Source organism: Amblyraja radiata, chromosome 18 (assembly GCF_010909765.2).
Source record: "Amblyraja radiata isolate CabotCenter1 chromosome 18, sAmbRad1.1.pri, whole genome shotgun sequence".
Classification (NCBI taxonomy): domain Eukaryota; kingdom Metazoa; phylum Chordata; class Chondrichthyes; order Rajiformes; family Rajidae; genus Amblyraja; species Amblyraja radiata.
In genome coordinates this window covers 5,520,230-5,539,529 of record NC_045973.1, presented here as the reverse complement: position 1 = coordinate 5,539,529, position 19,300 = coordinate 5,520,230, and the positions used below count along the sequence as shown (strand labels likewise).

General features: G+C 43.1%; 1 protein-coding gene across 6 annotated transcripts in view; it reads left to right on the top strand.

Moving 5' to 3' along the window:
• cadps (calcium dependent secretion activator) overlaps positions 1–19,300 on the top strand; it is a 277,179-nt gene that overhangs the window by 179,009 nt on the left and 78,870 nt on the right. For 5 of the 6 annotated variants that reach the window (XM_033036638.1, XM_033036642.1, XM_033036640.1 and 2 more), the window contains exons 15-17: positions 13,635–13,736; positions 14,712–14,775; positions 16,291–16,414. In XM_033036638.1, the coding sequence (XP_032892529.1) occupies positions 13,635–13,736; positions 14,712–14,775; positions 16,291–16,414 (290 nt within the window). Of the gene's footprint in view, positions 1–3,001; positions 3,173–13,634; positions 13,737–14,711; positions 14,776–16,290; positions 16,415–19,300 lie in introns of all 6 variants that reach the window. The other variant, XM_033036637.1, reaches the window with a different exon arrangement.

The following is a 19,300-nucleotide window of genomic DNA, read 5'->3' as shown; positions in this document are numbered from 1 at the left end:
TGTCAAAGACGTGGCGTTTGTAGGTTAATTGGACTCTGTAAATTGCTCCTGGTGTGTAGGGAGTGGATGAGAAAGTGGGATAACATGGAGGCAATGATGATCAATGGTCAGTATGGACCTGGTGGGCTGAAGGGCATGTTTCCATGCTGGATCTTCCAATCAATCAATCCTTCCTTCGCTTTTTGTCTTGCTCTATGTATAACCAATGTGTTTACTCAGGCTGGCATTAGCTGACGTTAGCACCGCCGTTAACTAATGGTTGAATATGTACAAACTAGTCATGTGTTGATAGTGAATCCCATTAACATTTGTAGCCAACTGTAGACTCTACTTTAGATTTTAGAGGTACAACATGGTAACTGGCCCTTTGCCACACCAAGTCTGCGCCCACCAGCAATCAATAGACAATAGACAATAGGTGCAGGAGTAGGCCATTCGGCTCTGCAAGCCAGCACCGCCACTCAATGTGATCATGGCTGATCATCCCGTACACTAGCACCATCCTATACACTAGGGCTAATTTACAATTTTTTGCCGAAGCCAATTAACCTACAAATCTGTGCATCTTTGGAGTGTGGGAGGAAACTAGAACTGCGGTCACAGGGGGAACGTGCAAACTCCACACAGACAGCATCCGTAGTTAGGATCGAACCCGGCTCTCTGGCGCTGTGAGGCAGTAGCTCTACTGCTGCGCCACTGTGCCTCACTACATAATGTAGAAACATATGTGTTGCCATGCATGGACTTTGTAGGAACTGCACAGCCATCACTGCTGTGAATGAATTACTTCAAACATGTTCTTAATGTCGACTGTGCAATGTAATAGAAAAAGTTCATAGTTTATTTTTCGGGATGTAGGAGCTGCTGGTACAGCCAGCATTTATCAGCCAAGCAGGATTCTTGAATTGCTGCCATCCTTCTGATGAAAGGGGTTGCAGGGTTTGGACAGAGTGACGATGAAGGAATGGACAGATATATCCCTGGTCAGGATGGCGTGCAACTTGGAGGAGATGCAATGAGTGGGTGGAGCCATGATTGAATGGCGAAGTAGACTTGATGGGCTGAATGGCCTAATTTTGCTCCTGTAACATGACCTATGAACTTAATATTGAATATAGAAGTTGGGAGGTCATTTGTAATGATGTTAGATGTTGGTAAGGCCACATTTAGAGTATTGTGTTCAGTTTTGGGCACCATGTTATTGGAAAGGTGTTGTTAAGCTGGAACGGGTGCCGAGCAGATTTAGCAGGATGTTGCCAGGACTCACGGCCCTAAGCTATAGGGAGAGGTTGAGCAGGCCATTTCTTGGAGCGCAGGAGGATAAGGGGTGATCATATAGAGGGGTACAAAATCATGAGAGACATAGATTGGGTAAATAAATGCACAGTCCTTTGCCCAGAGTAAGGGAATCGAGAACCAGATGATATCGGTTTAAGGTGAGGGGGGGAAATGCTCTCCCCAACATTGGAACCTGAGGCGTAACATTTTTACACCCAGGGTGGTGGGTGTATGGAACAAGCTGCCGGGGGAAGTAGTTGAGGCAGACACTATCGCAATGTTTAAGGAACATTTAGACAGTTACATGGATATGATAGGTTTAGAGGCACATGGGCCAAACACAGACAGGTGGGACTAGTGTAGATGGGACATGTTGGTCGGTGTGGGCAAGTTGGGCCGAAGGGCCTGTTTCCATGCTATATGACTCTATGGTGGTGTTTCCATGTGCTGAAAGCCTTTGTCCTTCTTAGTGTTGGGTTTGGGAGACGCTTGGAAAAGAATAGCCTTTCCAAATAACTGCAGTCACTTATAAGCTGTGCATGCTCCGACACAACAGATTAATGCCCTTTCAGTCCAATGTTATACTCTCTGCATGACATCGAACCATTTTTTATTTAATATCAAGTCCTATTTGTATTGGAGCCATAGAGTCATAAACAGCATAGAAACAGACCCTTAACCCAGTTTGCCCATGTCAAACAAAATCTACACTCGTCGCCCTTCCCGTGTTTGGCCCATTTCCCTCTAAACCTTTCCTATCCATGTACCTGTCCAAATGTCTCTTAAATGTTGTTACAGTACCTGCCTCAACTGCCTCCTCTGGCAGCTCGTTCCTTAAATCCATCACCCTCTGTGTGAAAAAGTTACAATTTTCCTCCTATTAAACCATGGCCCTCTCAACTTAAAATAACGTTCTCTGGCTCTTGCTTCCTCTACCCTTGGGTAAAAGACTATCTATTTGATTCATCCTATTTATTTCCCTCATGATCTCATACACCTCTACAAGATCACCCATTACGGGCCTGTCCTACTTGGCGAATTTATAGGCGACTGCCATAGTCGTAGCAGGTCGCCGAAAAACCAGCGACAACCTACGTCATCCTGGCGACAATCTACGACAGCACCTACGTCAGGAGAAGTCAAGCTACGCTCATTGGCGTCAAACCCACTGTCGGCGAATAATTTTCAACATGTTGAAAAGTTAGCGGAGGCCAGAAAGACACTACCACGTTTTGCGCGACTGAGGAGACTACTCCCGGCGACCACCAGCGAACATGTGGCGACAAACTAGTCGCCTGTAGTTGCCTAAAAAATCGCCAAGGTGGGACAGGCCCATTAGTCTCCTGTTCTCCAAGGAATAGAGTACTAGCCTGCCCAACCATTCTCAGGACCTCGAGTCCTGGCAACATCTTTGTAAATCTTCTCTGCGCTCTTTTCAGCTTGATGACATCCTTCTTGGTAGCAGGGTGACCAAAACTGATGGCATTTACACTACACCATGTAATGCCTATAGATGGGAGATCCAGCATTATTTTATGTTAGTTGATTTTTTTTTTTTAATCTATGACTGAAACTCTTGTTTTGGGACTTGTGTTGTGTATTCTTTTCATTTTGTGTTATTTCTTTTTCATGTTTTTCATTCGTTTCTCGTACTTCTGATTTTTCTTTATTTCTTTCATGCCTCCACGCTTCTCTTTTTTTGGCTTTCTGCAAACCTTTAAAGTGTGAAAGTGCAGGAGCTGCTTATGTCACAGCCAAGTGTAGATGGTGAGGGGGACAAATCATTCAGTCCCTCCATGAATGAGCCAGAGAGTGACACAAAAAAGGAGAGAAGGGAGTCTAGAAAAGGGTCAAGAAAGGAACCCAAGATGCCGCAAAAACCTGAGCCAAAGAGGTAAGTGAACTCTGTGGACGGATGAGGCTGTATTGTGAATAGGAAAAGATTTATCATTCAAGAGTCAAGTGTGTTTTACTCTTATATGTCCCAGATAAAACAATGAAATTCTTATGTGCAGTGGCACAACAGAATATGTAAATACAGTACACTGTAAACAATATAGTAAACCAGAAAAAAACGTGCGATGTGTACGTATGATATATATATATATATACATATATGTGTGTATACTGTATATACATATATATAAACGTGTGTGTGTGTGTGTATATATACATATGTATGTATGTGTGTGTGTGTATATATATATATATATACATGTATATTTACACACACACATGTACACATACACAAACATACACATCAGTCTGAAGAAGGGGCTCGACCCGAAACGTCGCCCATTCCTTCTCTCCAGAGATGCTGCCTCTCCCGCTGAGTTACTCCAGCATTTTGTGTCTACCCACAAACGTACACACGTAAACAGACACACAAACATTCACAAACAATAATAAACTCAATGCCCCTGAGTCTATGTCTAATGCGTTTAAATGGATTAGCAGTTTGTGAGTTCCAGCACTGATTTGTGCTGTTTCATTTATACAGGTAAGCTCAGAACTGCTACAGATGAGTATTTTCTGTTGTGCTGCTTGCAACGTTGCCACAGACAGGCACCAGCTTTGCACAGACAGTTCACATTGTGACAGGAAGGTGATAGCTGATACTTTAATTTGTACATATCTTCCTTTGTTTTTCTTGATATTTTCCATAATTTCCTTTTACTTTACAGTACTTCATATACCAGCTCCTGTTCAAGAAGGCAGATAAGAGTTGATCTAGGCATCTCGTTTGGCACAGTGGTTGTCGGCTAAATAGCCTGTTCTTAGGCTGACCTGTTCATTGTTCCATGTTTTACACTTGTTGCTTTTTAACTTGCCTTGAGGAGATATGCGATTATTTTCTCATACGCTTCACCTCTGATTCTCTGACTTGCCTTGCCATTAGGTCTTTCATGTCTGCCCTTTGGATTAGATCTTTCAATGTGGCTCAGCTGGTTTTGTTGCTGCCACACAACACGGGGACCCGGGTTCGATCCTGACCTCAGGCGCTGACTGCGTGGAGTTTGCACGTTCTCCCTGTGACTGCGTGGGCTTCATTGGGGGAAGAAAAGGTGCTCCGGTTTCCTTCTACGTCCCAAAGACATGCGAAAAGGGTTGGTAGGTTAATTGGCCTCTATAAAATTGCCCATAAAGTGGAGGGAGTGGATGAGAAAATGGGATCACGTTGAGCTAGTGTGAACGGGTGATCTATGGCCAGCATGGACTCGGTTCCACGCTGTAACTTTCAATCAATTAATCTCTATGCCCAACTTTGATGCTTGGCATCCCAGAGTTACTATAAAGTTACTTGTAAAGAAAAATATATTCCTCTCAGAGCAAATTAATACTCCAGTTTCCAAATGGCTCGATTGGGTCTTTTGACATGTTCTTCATGGGCCTGTCCCACTTAGGTGATTTTTTAGGCGCGTGCAGGAGACTCTGCGCTCGCCACATGGTCGCTGGTGATCTCTGGTGAGTCTCCTTCATGGTCGCGAGGAGTTCCCGCATTCTGGGAACTAGTCGCGGCCTCAGTATGGTCGCCGCAAACTTTTCAACATGGAGAAAAAAAATTCTGCGAGCAAAAATTGGTCACCATGGAGATAATCGATAATCCTGTAGTCGTAGGTGCAGTGGTAGTGGGGTTGCCATGTAGTTGTACGTAGTTGAGGTAGTTGTAGGTAGTTTTAGTTAATCGCCTTTGCTGACCGGGCATTTTCATTGGCTCATTGGGGGAAGAAAACGTAAGCAGGAGTTTTCAGAACCAAGGAAAGCCGGCCGGTAATGTTAAATGTCCGCTAAACTTCACAGCTGTGTATCTCTGGCTTCTTAAAAATGTCTCCACTTCTTCTTCCCCCTTCGCCCCCCTCCCTCTCTCCCCCCCCAACCCCCCCTTTTAAAGGACTTTCCATACACTGTGCTAGCGGTCTTAATTACAGCGCCAACCTTCGTGTTCATCGCGGTGTGTGTCTGCATCACCTTGGCTTTGCACCGTGTGAATTTCAGACAACGCTCCCCCCGCTTGCCCTGGCCCCCGCCTTTGCGATGTGTGTGTGTGTGTGTGTGTGTGTGTGTGTGTGTGTGTGTGTGTGTGTGCGTGTGTGTGTGTGTGTGTGTGTGTGTGTGCGTGCGTGCGTGTGTGTGTGTGTGTGTGTGTGTGTGTGTGTGTGTGTGTGTGTGTGTGTGTGTGTGTGTGTGTGTGTGTGTGTGTGTGTGTGTGTGTGTGTGTGTTCCCCTCTGACAGTCGCCGTTCCAGTTCCTGGTTTTTCAGGCGACTGCCGGCAACTTGACGGTCGATGACAGTCCGCTGAAAAATCGCCTAAGTGGGACAGGCTCATTGCTCACTTCACATTTGTCTAATATAATTTTTAAACATTTTGTATGTGGCACCATATAAAAGCTGCTTTTGAAAGATAAAGGAAACCTTGTGTAACTGAAGCCCCTACTACTGGAGTAACTCATCCAGCACAGTCTAGAAAGGTCACAAAGAAGCTTCGGCTGCCAATTTTTCTTTCAGAAATTAATTTTCATATGAATGCAACATAAAATGTGTTCATGTTTATGGTATGACCATGTTGGCAAACCCTAAAGGGGCTGTCCCACTTGGGCGACCTAAATGGAGAATTTAGAAGAGTTTGAAAAAATGACATGTTGAAGACCTCCTTCGACCTCCTTCGACTATGTAGAAGACCAGCTTTGACTAGCTACGACTAGCTACGACTAACTTTGGGAAAATTGGACACCGAATAGTGGAGAGTGAAGAGGACCTCCTTCGATCTCCTTCGACCTCCCTTCGACTATGATGAAGACTACCTTCGATTACCTACGACTAACATGCCGACCTACTACGACTAAACCTACGAGTAAACAAAGTATCGATTTTTTCCATGGCAACCTTTTTTTACTGGCGGGCATTTTTTAACATATTGAAAAAAATGCCGCGACCTAGCTGAGGCCTCGAGTACGCGGAGACCACTTTCGAGCATGAAGGAGAGTTACGAAGACCTCCTACGACCTCGTGTCGACCATGCTGCGAGTATGAGTTGAGGGCAAACTCGCCAGAACTCGCGGATTAGGTCGCCCAAGTGGGACAGGCCCCTTTAACTTCTAAGACAAATAAAATACAATTAAAATCATATTCTTACATGGGAACTGGAGATTTATTCAATCCCCTTTTCGATGGTTTAGCTGAGAATGGAGGAATGCAATACAATACGGTACAACTTCATTTATCCCAGAGGGAAATTGGTTTGGCACCGGACAATAGATACAGTTCCAAGGCATTGAAAGTGCCATGTGCATTATAATGATAATGAAATTTAAGTGACCAGTTATTGCATAGCGCATATGTAATATTGCACAAACATGAAATTGATATTGCATATGTGCTGTAATACATATTACGTAGGATGTGGGATACGGATCATATGCAGGCAGATGAAGGTGGAAATGTCAAAGATTAGATGACATAGCTTTAAGATGAAGGGCAAACTTTAAAGGAGATGTGAAGGGGCACGATTTTTATGCAGAGGGTGGTGGGTGCCTGGAACGTGCTGCCAGGGGTGGTGGTGGAGGCTGATATGACAGTGGCATTTAGGAAGCTTTATATAGGACGTTAAATGCCGGAGTAACTCAGCGGGTCAGGCAGCATCTCTGGAGAACATGGAACATGGTGACATTTTGGGACAGGATCCTTCTTCAGGCTTCATTGGCAGACACACACTCTGTCCTTTATGGACATGGATATGAAGGGAATGCAGTGATATGGATCACGTGTAGGCAGATGCCAAACAGTCTTTCCAGGTGAGGCAGAAGTTCACCTGCACCTCCTCCAACCTCCTACTGCATCCGCTGTTGCAGGAGTCAACTTCTCTACATCGGTGAGACCAAGCGCAGGCTCGGTGATCGCTTCGCCCAACACCTCCGCTCAGTTCGCAATAGCCAACCTGATCTCCTGGTGGCTCAGCACTTCAACTCCCCCTCCCATTCCGAATCCGACCTTTCTGTCCTGGGCCTCCTCCATTGCCAGAGTGAGGCCCAGCGCAAATTAGAGGAGCAGCACCTCATATTTCGTTTGGGTAGTTTACACTCCAGCGGTATGAACATTGACCTCCAAATTCAGGTAGTCCTTGCTTTCTCCTTCCTTCCCCTCCACTTCCCAGCTCTCCCACAAGCATACTGTCCCTACCTCTTCCTTTCTTCACCCCCCCCCCCCCCGACATCAGTCTGAAGAAGGGTCTTGACCCGAAACGTCGCCTATTCCTTCTCTCCATAGATGCTGCCTCACCCGCTGAGTTTCTCCTGCACTTTTGTCTACCTGATGAGATTAGTTTATCTTGGGATTATGTTCTGCAGACATTGTGGGCTGAAGGGCCTGTTGTGCTGTGCTATGTTCCGTTCCCAATCAATAGAACATAGCTGAAAGAAGGGCAAGTAGTTTTTTGTTCGAGAGTTTGAAGGCTCCAGTTCGAGTGCAACTGTAGTCATTGGCATTGAAACAAACAGGGTCAAATGTAGGTCTAACTGCATGTGGATTTTAATACATGCTTGGCACCAAGATTATCGGTGCAGTTTCAGTAAGTTGTCTGATTGTATTGTTATTATTGGGTCAGACAGTGAGCAAGAGTAGCTTGCAGTCACTCAGAGAGTAGAAAGCGAATGGGATTCAGATGTTACAAGACAGCCTGAAGGGCGAGACTGACAGAATGACAAGCTGTCATGAAGAAGAAACTGACTAGCTGCTGTCCAAGGTTCCAGTAGATGGAAATGGTCTCAGTGTTTGATCATTGTCATTGAAGAAAGTAACAAAGGTTTCAGTGCAAACATATTGAACATTATTATTTTCAAAACCTTATGTGATAAAAATAAATTGATTGAGTCCTGCCACATGCACACACATACACACACACACATGTACATACACACACACACATACACACATGCATGCACACATGCAGAAACATGCACATAGACACACGCACACACAGATAAATATGCAGAGACCCATGCACACGCAGACACGCGCACACAGACACAAACACGCACATACACACACGCATACACACACATGCAGAGACACGCACAGAGACACACACATAGACAGACACATACAGACAGATGCACACAGAGATACATACATAGACACACACAGATACATACGCAGAGACACGCGCACACAGACACACGCGCACACAGACACATGTGCACACACATGCACGCACACACGCACAGAGACACACATATAGATGCACAGACATGCACACAGTGATACATACATAGACACACGCATACGCAAACAGACACATGCACGAACACACACACACATGCAGAGACACGCACAGGCACACGCACACGGAGATACATACATAGACACACACACGCAGAGATACATTCATAGACACACAGATACATATGCAGAGACACACACGCGCACACGCACACACTCACTCTCACACACACACACACATACAGACACGCACACAGACACACACACACACACACACACACACACACACACACACACAAGCGTACAGACACGCACACAGACGCGCACACACACAAAGTCTTTTCTGGAGGGGAAGCTTTTATAAATCTTAAAACTAAGCAGTTAATTTAAATTAATGAAATATGGCATATTTACAATAGGAACATAAAACAGTTTTCCCTTTAAATATTGCACTACTTGGTCTAAATCAACTAAATGCAGGAAACTTTGCAGAAAGAATATTACAAATTGGTATAAAAAGTATTTTTTCCTGCCCTTTATATGAATAAAATCAACATTTATTCCATTAATGAATGATATTTGTTTCGCTTTTGAACTTCTTTGAATCATTACAATTCAGATTTAATATTTATGATTAAATTAACATTTTATATTTATAACTTTGCATGCTCAGTCCTGTTAACCTTTTCCATCTATTTTGGCCATTATTTTGTGAGAACGATCTCAAGCCATGAAAGCTACAATGCATAGCCTGGCGAGGGCTTGATTATTTGTACATTTTGACAAAAAACATTGGAAATTTTATTATTTCTGACATGGCCGGGGATGTGAGGCTGTGAGGAGAGTGAAGTTGACAGAACTAGTGCTAACCACTGTGGCAAAGACTTGAAAAGCAACCGACATGACATCTTTCCTGTCATGCTGCCGAAAATGTCATCTTTGTGAACGGCAGTGAGAAACTGGTTTGCTGAAGTTTTGAAAGGTAGAGTCGAAAGACGCTCATCATGTCAGATGTAATATAGTCCGCAGCTGTTTGAGAGAGGAAATCCTAGTGGCCATGACGGTTTTTAGTTGGCAGACCCTCCGAGACATGGAAACCACTCCAAAGTAGCGACAATCGACTTGTGGATTGCAGTACACTTGTGCTCGAATGCTTAGTCCCTCTCACCACAAAATAACATCTTGGAATCTGCTTTGTAAATGATTTTCCCAATTGTAACGAACCATTTTGATATAGTATCAGAATCTATTCCAATTTTTCAGCATTTAAGAGATTTATTTAATAATATTTTCATTTGTGGTTTTTTATGGCCACATCTTCCGAGGTACAGTGAAAAGCTTTGCTGTCCAAACAGATCAGATATTCAGTACATAATTATAATCACGTCAAACTGAGGTACAATAGATGGAGCAAAAGGGAGTCAATTTTATATTGTAATTGTGCGGTGATGATATAGGCGTATGACACTAGCAAAGAAAATCTCCTCCATTGTGTGAACAATATTGTATATGTAATTATGTATTATAGTTGTTATCTCAAGCACTTAAGTATTTTGTATAGGTTGTTAGATGAGGTCCCAATTCTGGTGAACATTTAAAGCAAGGTTTATACCAGGTAGTGTCATGTTTTGTTTTAATTGATACAGAATAGCACATTTTTGTTAAAATCTTAATTTTAATAATTAGCTCTTTATTGCAAGGTGACAATTCCACATTTCAAAAGTGTAATAATATTAAGATCTTCATCTTTTCCTATCTGAATAAAGAGAAAATGTGTGGTGCTTGTGGCACTTGTAATCATTGCAATCCTTGGACCAAATATTTTTTAACAGTTAGCTTGTAAAAATAAATATCTGAGGGATATTGAAATTATACCACAATATTAATAGTTTGGCATTTTTCACAATTGTCAACTTTAGTCCAATATTTTTATCAGTTAGCTTGTACAAATAAATATCTGAAGGGGGTATTTATTTCAGATCCCGGATATAATCTGAAAATAAAGATTACATATCTTCTAATATCTGAAAGGTGATGAAATTATACCACACCACTAATAGTTTGGCACTTTTGATAATTGTCGACTTTAGTCCAATATTTTCCACCAGTGAGCTGGTACAAATGCATATCTGGATTGTAATGAAAGTGTTACACACTTCTAATAGTTTCTCTGATTTTTTCTTAATCCCCTTTTGAAACGAAAGGGAGAAAAAGCTTGCTCCATTAAACTTCTCGGAACATTATTTGCTGTCCAGCCCACAGAGTCTGATCTCATGTGGGATGATTTGTGGCTTCAGCAGCTTTTTTTTTTTTATCTGATTGGACCCCGGAGAACTGCAGTATAGATTGTAATTTCTGAGTTGAAGGTCACAATTGATGCTTGCAAATAAAGAGACATAAAGCTGACCAATTAACCCTTGACAGGAGGTTTATTGGAGGCTCTGTAATCCTTTATCATGCTTTTGTGTTGCCAAACAGGCTGGTGCTGGGGATTTGCTCAGCTTAACATGTACACTGAAGGAGGCCTATGGAAATGGACTGTTTATTCTATTCACAGTCTATCCACAGTACAGAAAGGGCGACTGAGCTAGTGCGCGCTGGATAGGAGAGCGCAAATCCCTCTCTGCATTTGACTGAAGAAGCTGGTCATGTTGTTTGTCTAGGCCGTTGCTTCCTTTCGTGAAAGGATTAGCATCAGCCTCTTTCCTTCTTATTATGGATTATTGGCCGGTGTAAATAGTCAGGAGCGATCCATTCTGTTCAACCCCAAGTTGTGAAATAATAAGGAAATGTTTATTTGTGCAAGACTTAATTTGTTCCCTTTTACAATGTACACTTCATCTAAAACTTCAACCATGCGGGGAATAGCCTGGGAAAAGCAACCTCGTAGTTTTACTGTTCGGTTTCCTCTTATTAAGTGCAAAAGGTCAGAAAGTAGAGAAGGGCATTTGAGTTGGATAATGAGGAAACGGTTTTAAAACACATCTTTTTTTCTCATCTTCAAAATCAACAAGTAAGTGTGAGGCAAATACACAGCAATTTTGTCTTTACTTTTCTAAATCAATAAGCATAAATTGAACCCTTTGGAAATATTAAAGTCTAAACTTATAGTAAAGGACATTTGTTGCAACATAAAATGTCTTTAAGGTGAGCTGCCTGGTGAAATTATTCAGGACATTTTTGTTAAAATCTTAATTTAATAATTTAATTAAACAATACTGATAATTTTTTTCTCACTGTTGACTGCTTGGTAACCTCTGTAGCAACTCATGAATGGCACCATCAATAAGATAAAGGGCAATTTCTCGTCATTTTACCCTTCTGATTAGAAGGCTGGTTCGACCAACACATTGGGAAACTGCCCTCGAACCATCCGCTCCACGACAGCACGACAGGGGTCCCCTGGCAGCAGTTTAGCACGGATTTGTGGCACATCCACTGCAAACTGAGCCAGAGTCAAAGGGGAAGTTACTGCACATCTTTGTGAGGCCGACAAACAGGTGCTTTCTTCCGAGGCATCGCAAAATAAAGCTGAGTCAGACGTTTGGCCCTCAAGGGCCTGTCCCACTTACGCGATTTTTTTCGGCAACTTGCCGGCACCCGTCATGGTCGCCGCAGGCCGCTGAAACTTTTCAAAATGTTGAAAATCCAGTGGCGACCAGAAAAAGGTACGACTCTAGTCGCGGGGTGACGCCTGTAAGGTCGTGAGTAGTCGCCCAAAGAGTCGTACCTTTTTCTGGTCACCGCTGGATTTTCAACATTTTGAACATTTTTGGTGACCTGCTTCGACTATGACGGGTCGCCGAGAAAATCGCGTAAGTGGGACAGGCCCTTACTCCTCCCCCCCCCCCACCTTCCCCACAGTCTACCCTGTTCTACATACAGCAAGGATTGTGGTGGCTAGACACAAAATGCTGCAGTAACTCAGTGGGTCAGGCAGCACCTCTGGAGAGAAGGAATAGGTGATGATTCAGTTCGAGACCCTTCTTCAGACTCACACAGGATTGTTGCGGGCCAGAGTTGGCAGACTGTCCTCGACTCTCTGTTGTCCACTGTTAGCACATCCACCTGGATGGGAGAAGACACAAAGTGCTGGAGTAACTCAGCGGGTCAGGCAGCATCTCTGGGGAAAAGGAATATGTGACGTTTCGGGTCGGAACCCTTCTTCAGACTGAAAGATGGAGAAGGCTAGAACAAAACGGAGCCGTCAACCCCCGTAATAGTGAACATGGATGGGTGACAATTTACGTCAAGTTTGAAGACGGGTCCCGACCCAAAACATCACCTATCCATGTTCTCCAAAGCGGCTGCCTGATCCGTCAAGTTACTCCAGCACTTTGTGTCTTTTTTTTTGGTAAAACCAGCATCTGCAGTTCTTCGTGTCTCCTACTTGTAAGTAAGGTTCAAAATCATCTAAAAAATCTGAATTATTTTAAATTGCCAGTGTAGCATGATATCATATTCCAGTCCCAGACTTTGTTAGATGTCTCTGAGAGGACCCATCCACCAAATGTTAAACTCATAACAAAATAAAAAATGACTCTCGCTGTATGAGATATAATCAATAAATGTTTGAGTAGTGCATCTACTGCAGCGATGGTAAATGACTCATGTAACTGAGCAACATTAGTAACAAAAATATAAAATAAAAGTGTGAGTTTTATTTATTCATCTACCCTGTATTAGCAAAACATTCAGGAACTGATTAAAAGCAGGTTTTCCACATACGAGTCAGCTTTCCTGCCTTGCTAGATGGAAGGAATGGGTCCGTTCCATCTCTCCAGAGATGCTGCCTGTCCCGCTGAGTTACTCCAGCATTTTGTGTCTATCTTCGGTGTAAACCAGCATCTGCAGTTCCTTCTTCCCACACCTTTGCTAGAGGTTTAGCGTAAAATGGCAAGATGATTTATTCTAGAGACAATGGACTGCAGATGTTAATTTACAAAAATAAAACGTGCTGGAGTAACACAGCCGGGTCAGGCAGCTTGTCTGGAGGTCGTGGATTGGCGATGTTCAGCTTGGGTCCCCTCTTCACACCTCAGACCCCCGTACTTGTTCAAAGTACCACGCCGCAAGTTGCAAACGGGAATGACTGGACTAATGCAGGATCGCAGCTAAACTTCCATTTCTTTGCCCCCAGGCCCGATGGAATAGGAACAGTCACAGTGGAAGAGAAAGAACGTTTCGAGGAGATTAAGGCCCGACTGCGCTCACTACTTGAGAATCAGATTACTCATTTCAGGTGAGTACAAGCAGATGTAATGTCAAACTGGTTGGTGTATTTTATACTTATTCCAAATAATATGTCGGCACTGTGGCGCAGCTGGTAGAGCCGCTGCCTCACAGCGGCTGGAGACCCAGGTTCAATCCTGACCTCGAACGCTCTCTATGTGTGGAGTTTGCACTTGAGTGTTGTAATTCCCCTTTAACTAAATCACTTTTGCATGGCAATTATTTTCAGGAAATCTTATGGATCAACCTCTAAAGTATATCCTAGAACATTGAATTCCACCCGTACAGCTAACTATTGAACTAAATTGACTTTAGAAGGATCTTATAGAAACATATAAGATTACAAAAGGACTGGACAAGCTAGATTCAGGAAAAATGTTCCCAATGTTGGGCGAGTCCAGAACCAGGGGCCACAGTCTTAGAATAAAGGGGAGGTCATTTAAGACTGAGGTGAGAAAAAACTTTTTCACCCAGAGAGTTGTGAATTTGTGGAATTCCCTGCCACAGAGGGCAGTGGAGGCCAAGTCACTGGATGGATTTAAGAGAGAGTTAGATAAGAGTTCTAGGGGCTAGTGGAGTCAAGGGATATGGGGAGAAGGCAGGCACGGGTTATTGATAGGGGACGATCAGCCATGATCACAATGAATGGTGGTGCTGGCTCGAAGGGCCGAATGGCCTACTACTGCACCTATTGTCTATGTTTCTATGTTAACCTCTAAAGTATATCCTAGAACATTTAATTCCACCCGTGCAGCTAACTATTGAACTAAATTGACTTAAGTGGTAAAGAACCTTCAAGACAACTTATTCCCAAGGTTGAATTCTTCTTCCTTGAGGAAAGTTATCAGTAGGCACAGCCGCGTTGGGTTATTGCACATACGTACTACATTGTCCCATGCATTGTACTCTTTTATGGTCTATAAAATTAACTAACATTCATCCTGGACAACTTGTTAACAACTAAAACAACATATCTCTCTGACAGATATTGCTTTCCATTCGGAAGACCAGAGGGTGCATTGAAGGCCACTTTATCTCTCCTGGAGAGGGTGAGTAGTTAGAGTGAAACAGCACGGAATCAGGCCCTTCGGCCCAGCTTGCCCATGCCGAACAACATGCCCCCATCTACACTAGTCCCACCTGCCCGCGTTTGGCCTATATCCTTCTAAACCTTTCCTATCCAGGTACCTGTCCAAATGTTTTTAAAGTGTTGTTATAATTTCTGCCTCGACTACTTCCTCTGGCAGCTCATTCCAGATACCCATCACCCTCTTGAAAAGTTGTCCCTCAGATCCCCATTAAATCTTTCCCCTCTCACCTTAAACCTATGTCTTCTGGTTCTCGATGATTCTACTCCAGGACAAAAATAACTCTGTACCTACCTCATTGTACCTGCCTCAACTACTTCCTCTGGCAACCCATTCCGTATACCCACCACCCGCTGAGTGAATTCTTAGCTCATATTTACAATGACACTCGTTGCTGCCCTGACTAGCTTTTTCGGGTATCTGGATAAGTCCCACAAGGTACTGGTTTGATTTGGTTTATTTATTGTCACGTTTAGAGATACAATGAAAAGCTTGTTCTGCACGCTATCCAGTCAAATCATAATAGACATGAACACAATAGGTTCTCTGCTGGAAAATCCCAACTTGCTACAACAGTGGTTCTTAACCTGGGGGTCAGGACCCCCATGGGAGGTCGTTTGGGGCTTTACCAGGGGACATGAAGGGGTCATAAATAGCATATCCATTTGTTGAATGCACTTATAGGAACCTAACAAAGGTACATACCACATACAGTATTTTGTTCGCGTACGCACGTACGTATGCCAAAAAAGGGTAAGAACCGCTGCTCTACAAAGTCTGATCTTGGCCCAAGGAGATGTGTGATTTCTTATATCATAGGGCTCTTAAAGATAGCGGAGTCAGGGTATATGGGGAAAAGGCAGCACGGAGTACTGATTGTGGACGATCAGCCATGATCACATTGAATGGTGGTGCTGGCTCGAAGAGCCGAATGGCTTACTACTGCACCTATTGTCTATTGTCTATAAGGTCATAAGCGATAGAAGTAGAATTAGGCCATTCGGCCCATCAAGTCTACTCCGCCATTCACTCATGGCTTCTCCTGCCTTCTCCCCATAACCTCTGACACCCGCACTAATCCAGAATCTATCTATCTCTGCCTTAAAAATATCCACTGACTTGGCTTCCACAGCCTTCTGTGGCAAATAATTCCACAGATTCACCACCCTATGACTAAAGAAACTTCTCCTCATCTCCTTCCTAAAAGAACGTCCTTTAATTCCGAGCTATGTCCTCCAGTCCTAGACTCTCCCACTAGTGGAAACATCCTCTCCGCATCCACTCTATCCAAGCCTTTCACAATTCTGTATGTTTCAATGAGGTCCTCCCTCATTCTTCCAAACTCCAGCGAGTGCCAGCCCAGTGCCGACAAATGACAAACAACATATCCTCACGGGGAAAGAGCAAGATACAACAGTTAAAACCAATTTTCCTCCAGGTTTCATGTAATGCACTTCCATTTCTGACACTGAACAGGTGCTGATGAAGGATATAGTGACACCTGTTCCACAAGAAGAAGTTAAAGTTGTCATTCGGAAATGTCTGGAGAAAGCTGCACTGGTGAACTACACCCGGCTTTCTGAGTATGCCAAAATTGAAGGTAAGTCACAGGGTTTCCTTCTGAATCCAGTTCACTAGATGAGACACTTGGAGACACATTACCAATAGTCCACATGGCAATGTGTTAATTCCGAGATTTTTTGTTGTTGCAAATATGTAGTCCTAGGATAACATTAATTTAATTCTCAAGCAAATTAAACTCTTTTTAGTGCCTTACTAATTATTATTCAAATTAACGGCTCGTGTTCAAAGCAAGCTTCTAGTTGTTACGGTATATTGCTTTAGTTTAAGTGGACAAGAGTAAATTTCATCCATCAGATGAATAATGTTATTTAATCCATGCAACCAATATCCGAAAAGGGTTTATTTTCATTGACAATATTGTGCATTCATGATAAATCTGATGGTGCGTTTTCACCGCATAATACATACCTGTACCACAAACCCCTTGAATTATAAGTTACTGCTACTAACATAATTGGCTCCTTCGACCGGTTTAGAAATGGAAATTCCTCAGCTACATGAGGTTTATTATTAGATAGGACTGTGCATCCAAAGTAGAGATTTTGAATGTAGTTTAAAGCACATTTTATTCCCATCTGCATTTATGGAATAAAGGTAAGCTTTTCATTTTGAACCACCATTTTGAATAGATGAATATTGCACCAAACAGAAAAAATGGTCAGTCGTTGTTAACATTGGGTCTGTTGATAATTCTACTCATTGAGAGTCTGTAATGTGTAAGGTTGTGCCACCACAATAATGTAAGCAACTTATATTTTTGCAAGAGCTTCAAGCAACTACTAAAGCTGTACCACATTAAAACAGAATTTGACACTGGCCCACATGAGATGGATTATTATTAACTTAATAAAGTTTAGTTTAGTTTATCGTCACGTGTGCTGAGGTACAGTGAAAAGCTTTTTTGTTGCGTGCTAACCAGTCAGCGGAAAGACTATACATGACTATACGTGATAGTGAATCTGTGGAATTCATTGCCACGGAAGGCTGCGGAGGCCAAGTCAATGGATATTTTTACAGTGAAGGTTGATAGATTCTTGATTAATACGGGTGTTAGAGGTTATGGGGAGAAGGCAGGAGAATGGGGTTGAGAGGAAAAGATACATCAGCCATGATAGTATGGCGGAGTAGACTTGATGGGCCGATTGGCCTAATTCTGCTCCTACCACTTATGAACAGGATTTCAATCAGTCCGCGATAGTGTACAAATACAGGATAAAGGGAATGACATTTAGTGAAAGATAAAGTCCAATTATAGAGAGACCGAGGGTCTTCAATGAGACGGATAGTAGGTCAGAACTGCTCTCTAGTTGGTGATAGGATGGTTCAGTTGCCCGAGAACAGTTGGGAGGAACTGTCCTTGAATCTGGAGGTGTGCATTTTCAATCTTCTGGACTTGCCTCGTAAGAGGGGAGATGTGAACAGGTGAGGGTGGGGTGAGGTAGCTCCAGAACCCATCACCTCAGCTGTTGAAAGAACCTGCAAATGCTAAGGCATTACATGCACTACACCAAACAGGCAAGTATGGGAGGGAGCACAGTATAGAGTCATCGCGGCATAGAGCACGGAAACAGGCCCATCAGCCCAACTTGCCCATGCCGACCAAGATCTATGTCCCACCTGTCTATGTTTGGCCTATATCTCACTAAACCTTTCCTATCCACGTACCTGTCCAAATGTGTTTTAAATGTTATTGCAATACCTACCTCAACTACCTCCTCCGGCAGCTCGTTCCATAAACCTGAGTGAAAAGGTTCCCCTCGGGTTCCTACTAAATCTTTCCTCACTCACCTTAACCTCTGGTTCTTGATTCCCCTGTACTGGATAACTATCTCTGAGTGATGGGGGGGTCGGAGAAGATGACAGAGACAAAGAGGGGTGAGGTAGATTGGAAGAGGCAAACCTGGTGGTGGCAAAAGTGGAGATGAGGAAATATTTTTTCACACAGAGAGTTGTGAGTCTGTGGAATTCTCTGCCACAGAGGGCGGTGGAGGCCGGTTCTCTGGATACTTTCAAGAGAGAGCTAGAAATGTCTCTTAAAGATAGGGAATATGGGGAGAAGGCAGGAACGGGATACTGATTGGGGATGATCGGCCATGACCACATTGAATGGTGGTGCTGGCTCGAAGGGCCGAATGGCCTACTCCTGCACCTATTGTCTATTTCTATTGCCTATTGAGATAGGGGTTCATTGGCAGATAAACTAGTGCAGGGTTAGTGCTCGGTGCAACTGCAGAGCAGGAACTGGTCTGTATTACTGATGGTCAAAGCTCAGTTGGGGATGAAGTAAAGGAACCAAGTCTACTTGGTTTAAGTCTACTTCAGCCTCTGGTTTTGCCACTAAAGAGACTGAAGGCGGCAGATCTATGGTTTTTGGTCTTTCCAATATTCACTATGACTAAATGAATGCAGCACAGCACGCTGCTCATCAAAATGACCTGAAGAACCCGCTGATAGTTCATCCCTGGTTCAAAACTGAAGCATTTCAAAAAGACAAATCCAAAGAAGGGAGGACATCTGAAAAATTACATTATTTTTTATTCAAATCTATTCGATAAAGAATATTTGTGAGAAGATAGTTTAGTCATGTCTTGTTGAAGTCAAGCCATGTCTGATTTGTTTAATATGTGTTGTATTCACAGGTGTTTAACTTTCTGTTTAACAGACTGTTGTTACAGTAGATGTGAAGATGCAAATATGTTTTTGTTTTTTTAATTTTCAAAGCCAGTTTGGAAAGTGGTATTTTGCCTTACTGTTTATACCATTTGTTTCAATTAATAACGCTTCTGATCGGTTTAATGGCTTACGGGATTGTCCTCACCCCATTGCTTACTCCAATACAGGTCTCCAGGTTTAGTTCCTTGTGTCCTGACGTTAGTAAGACTTCACTACCAGCTGAAGTAGC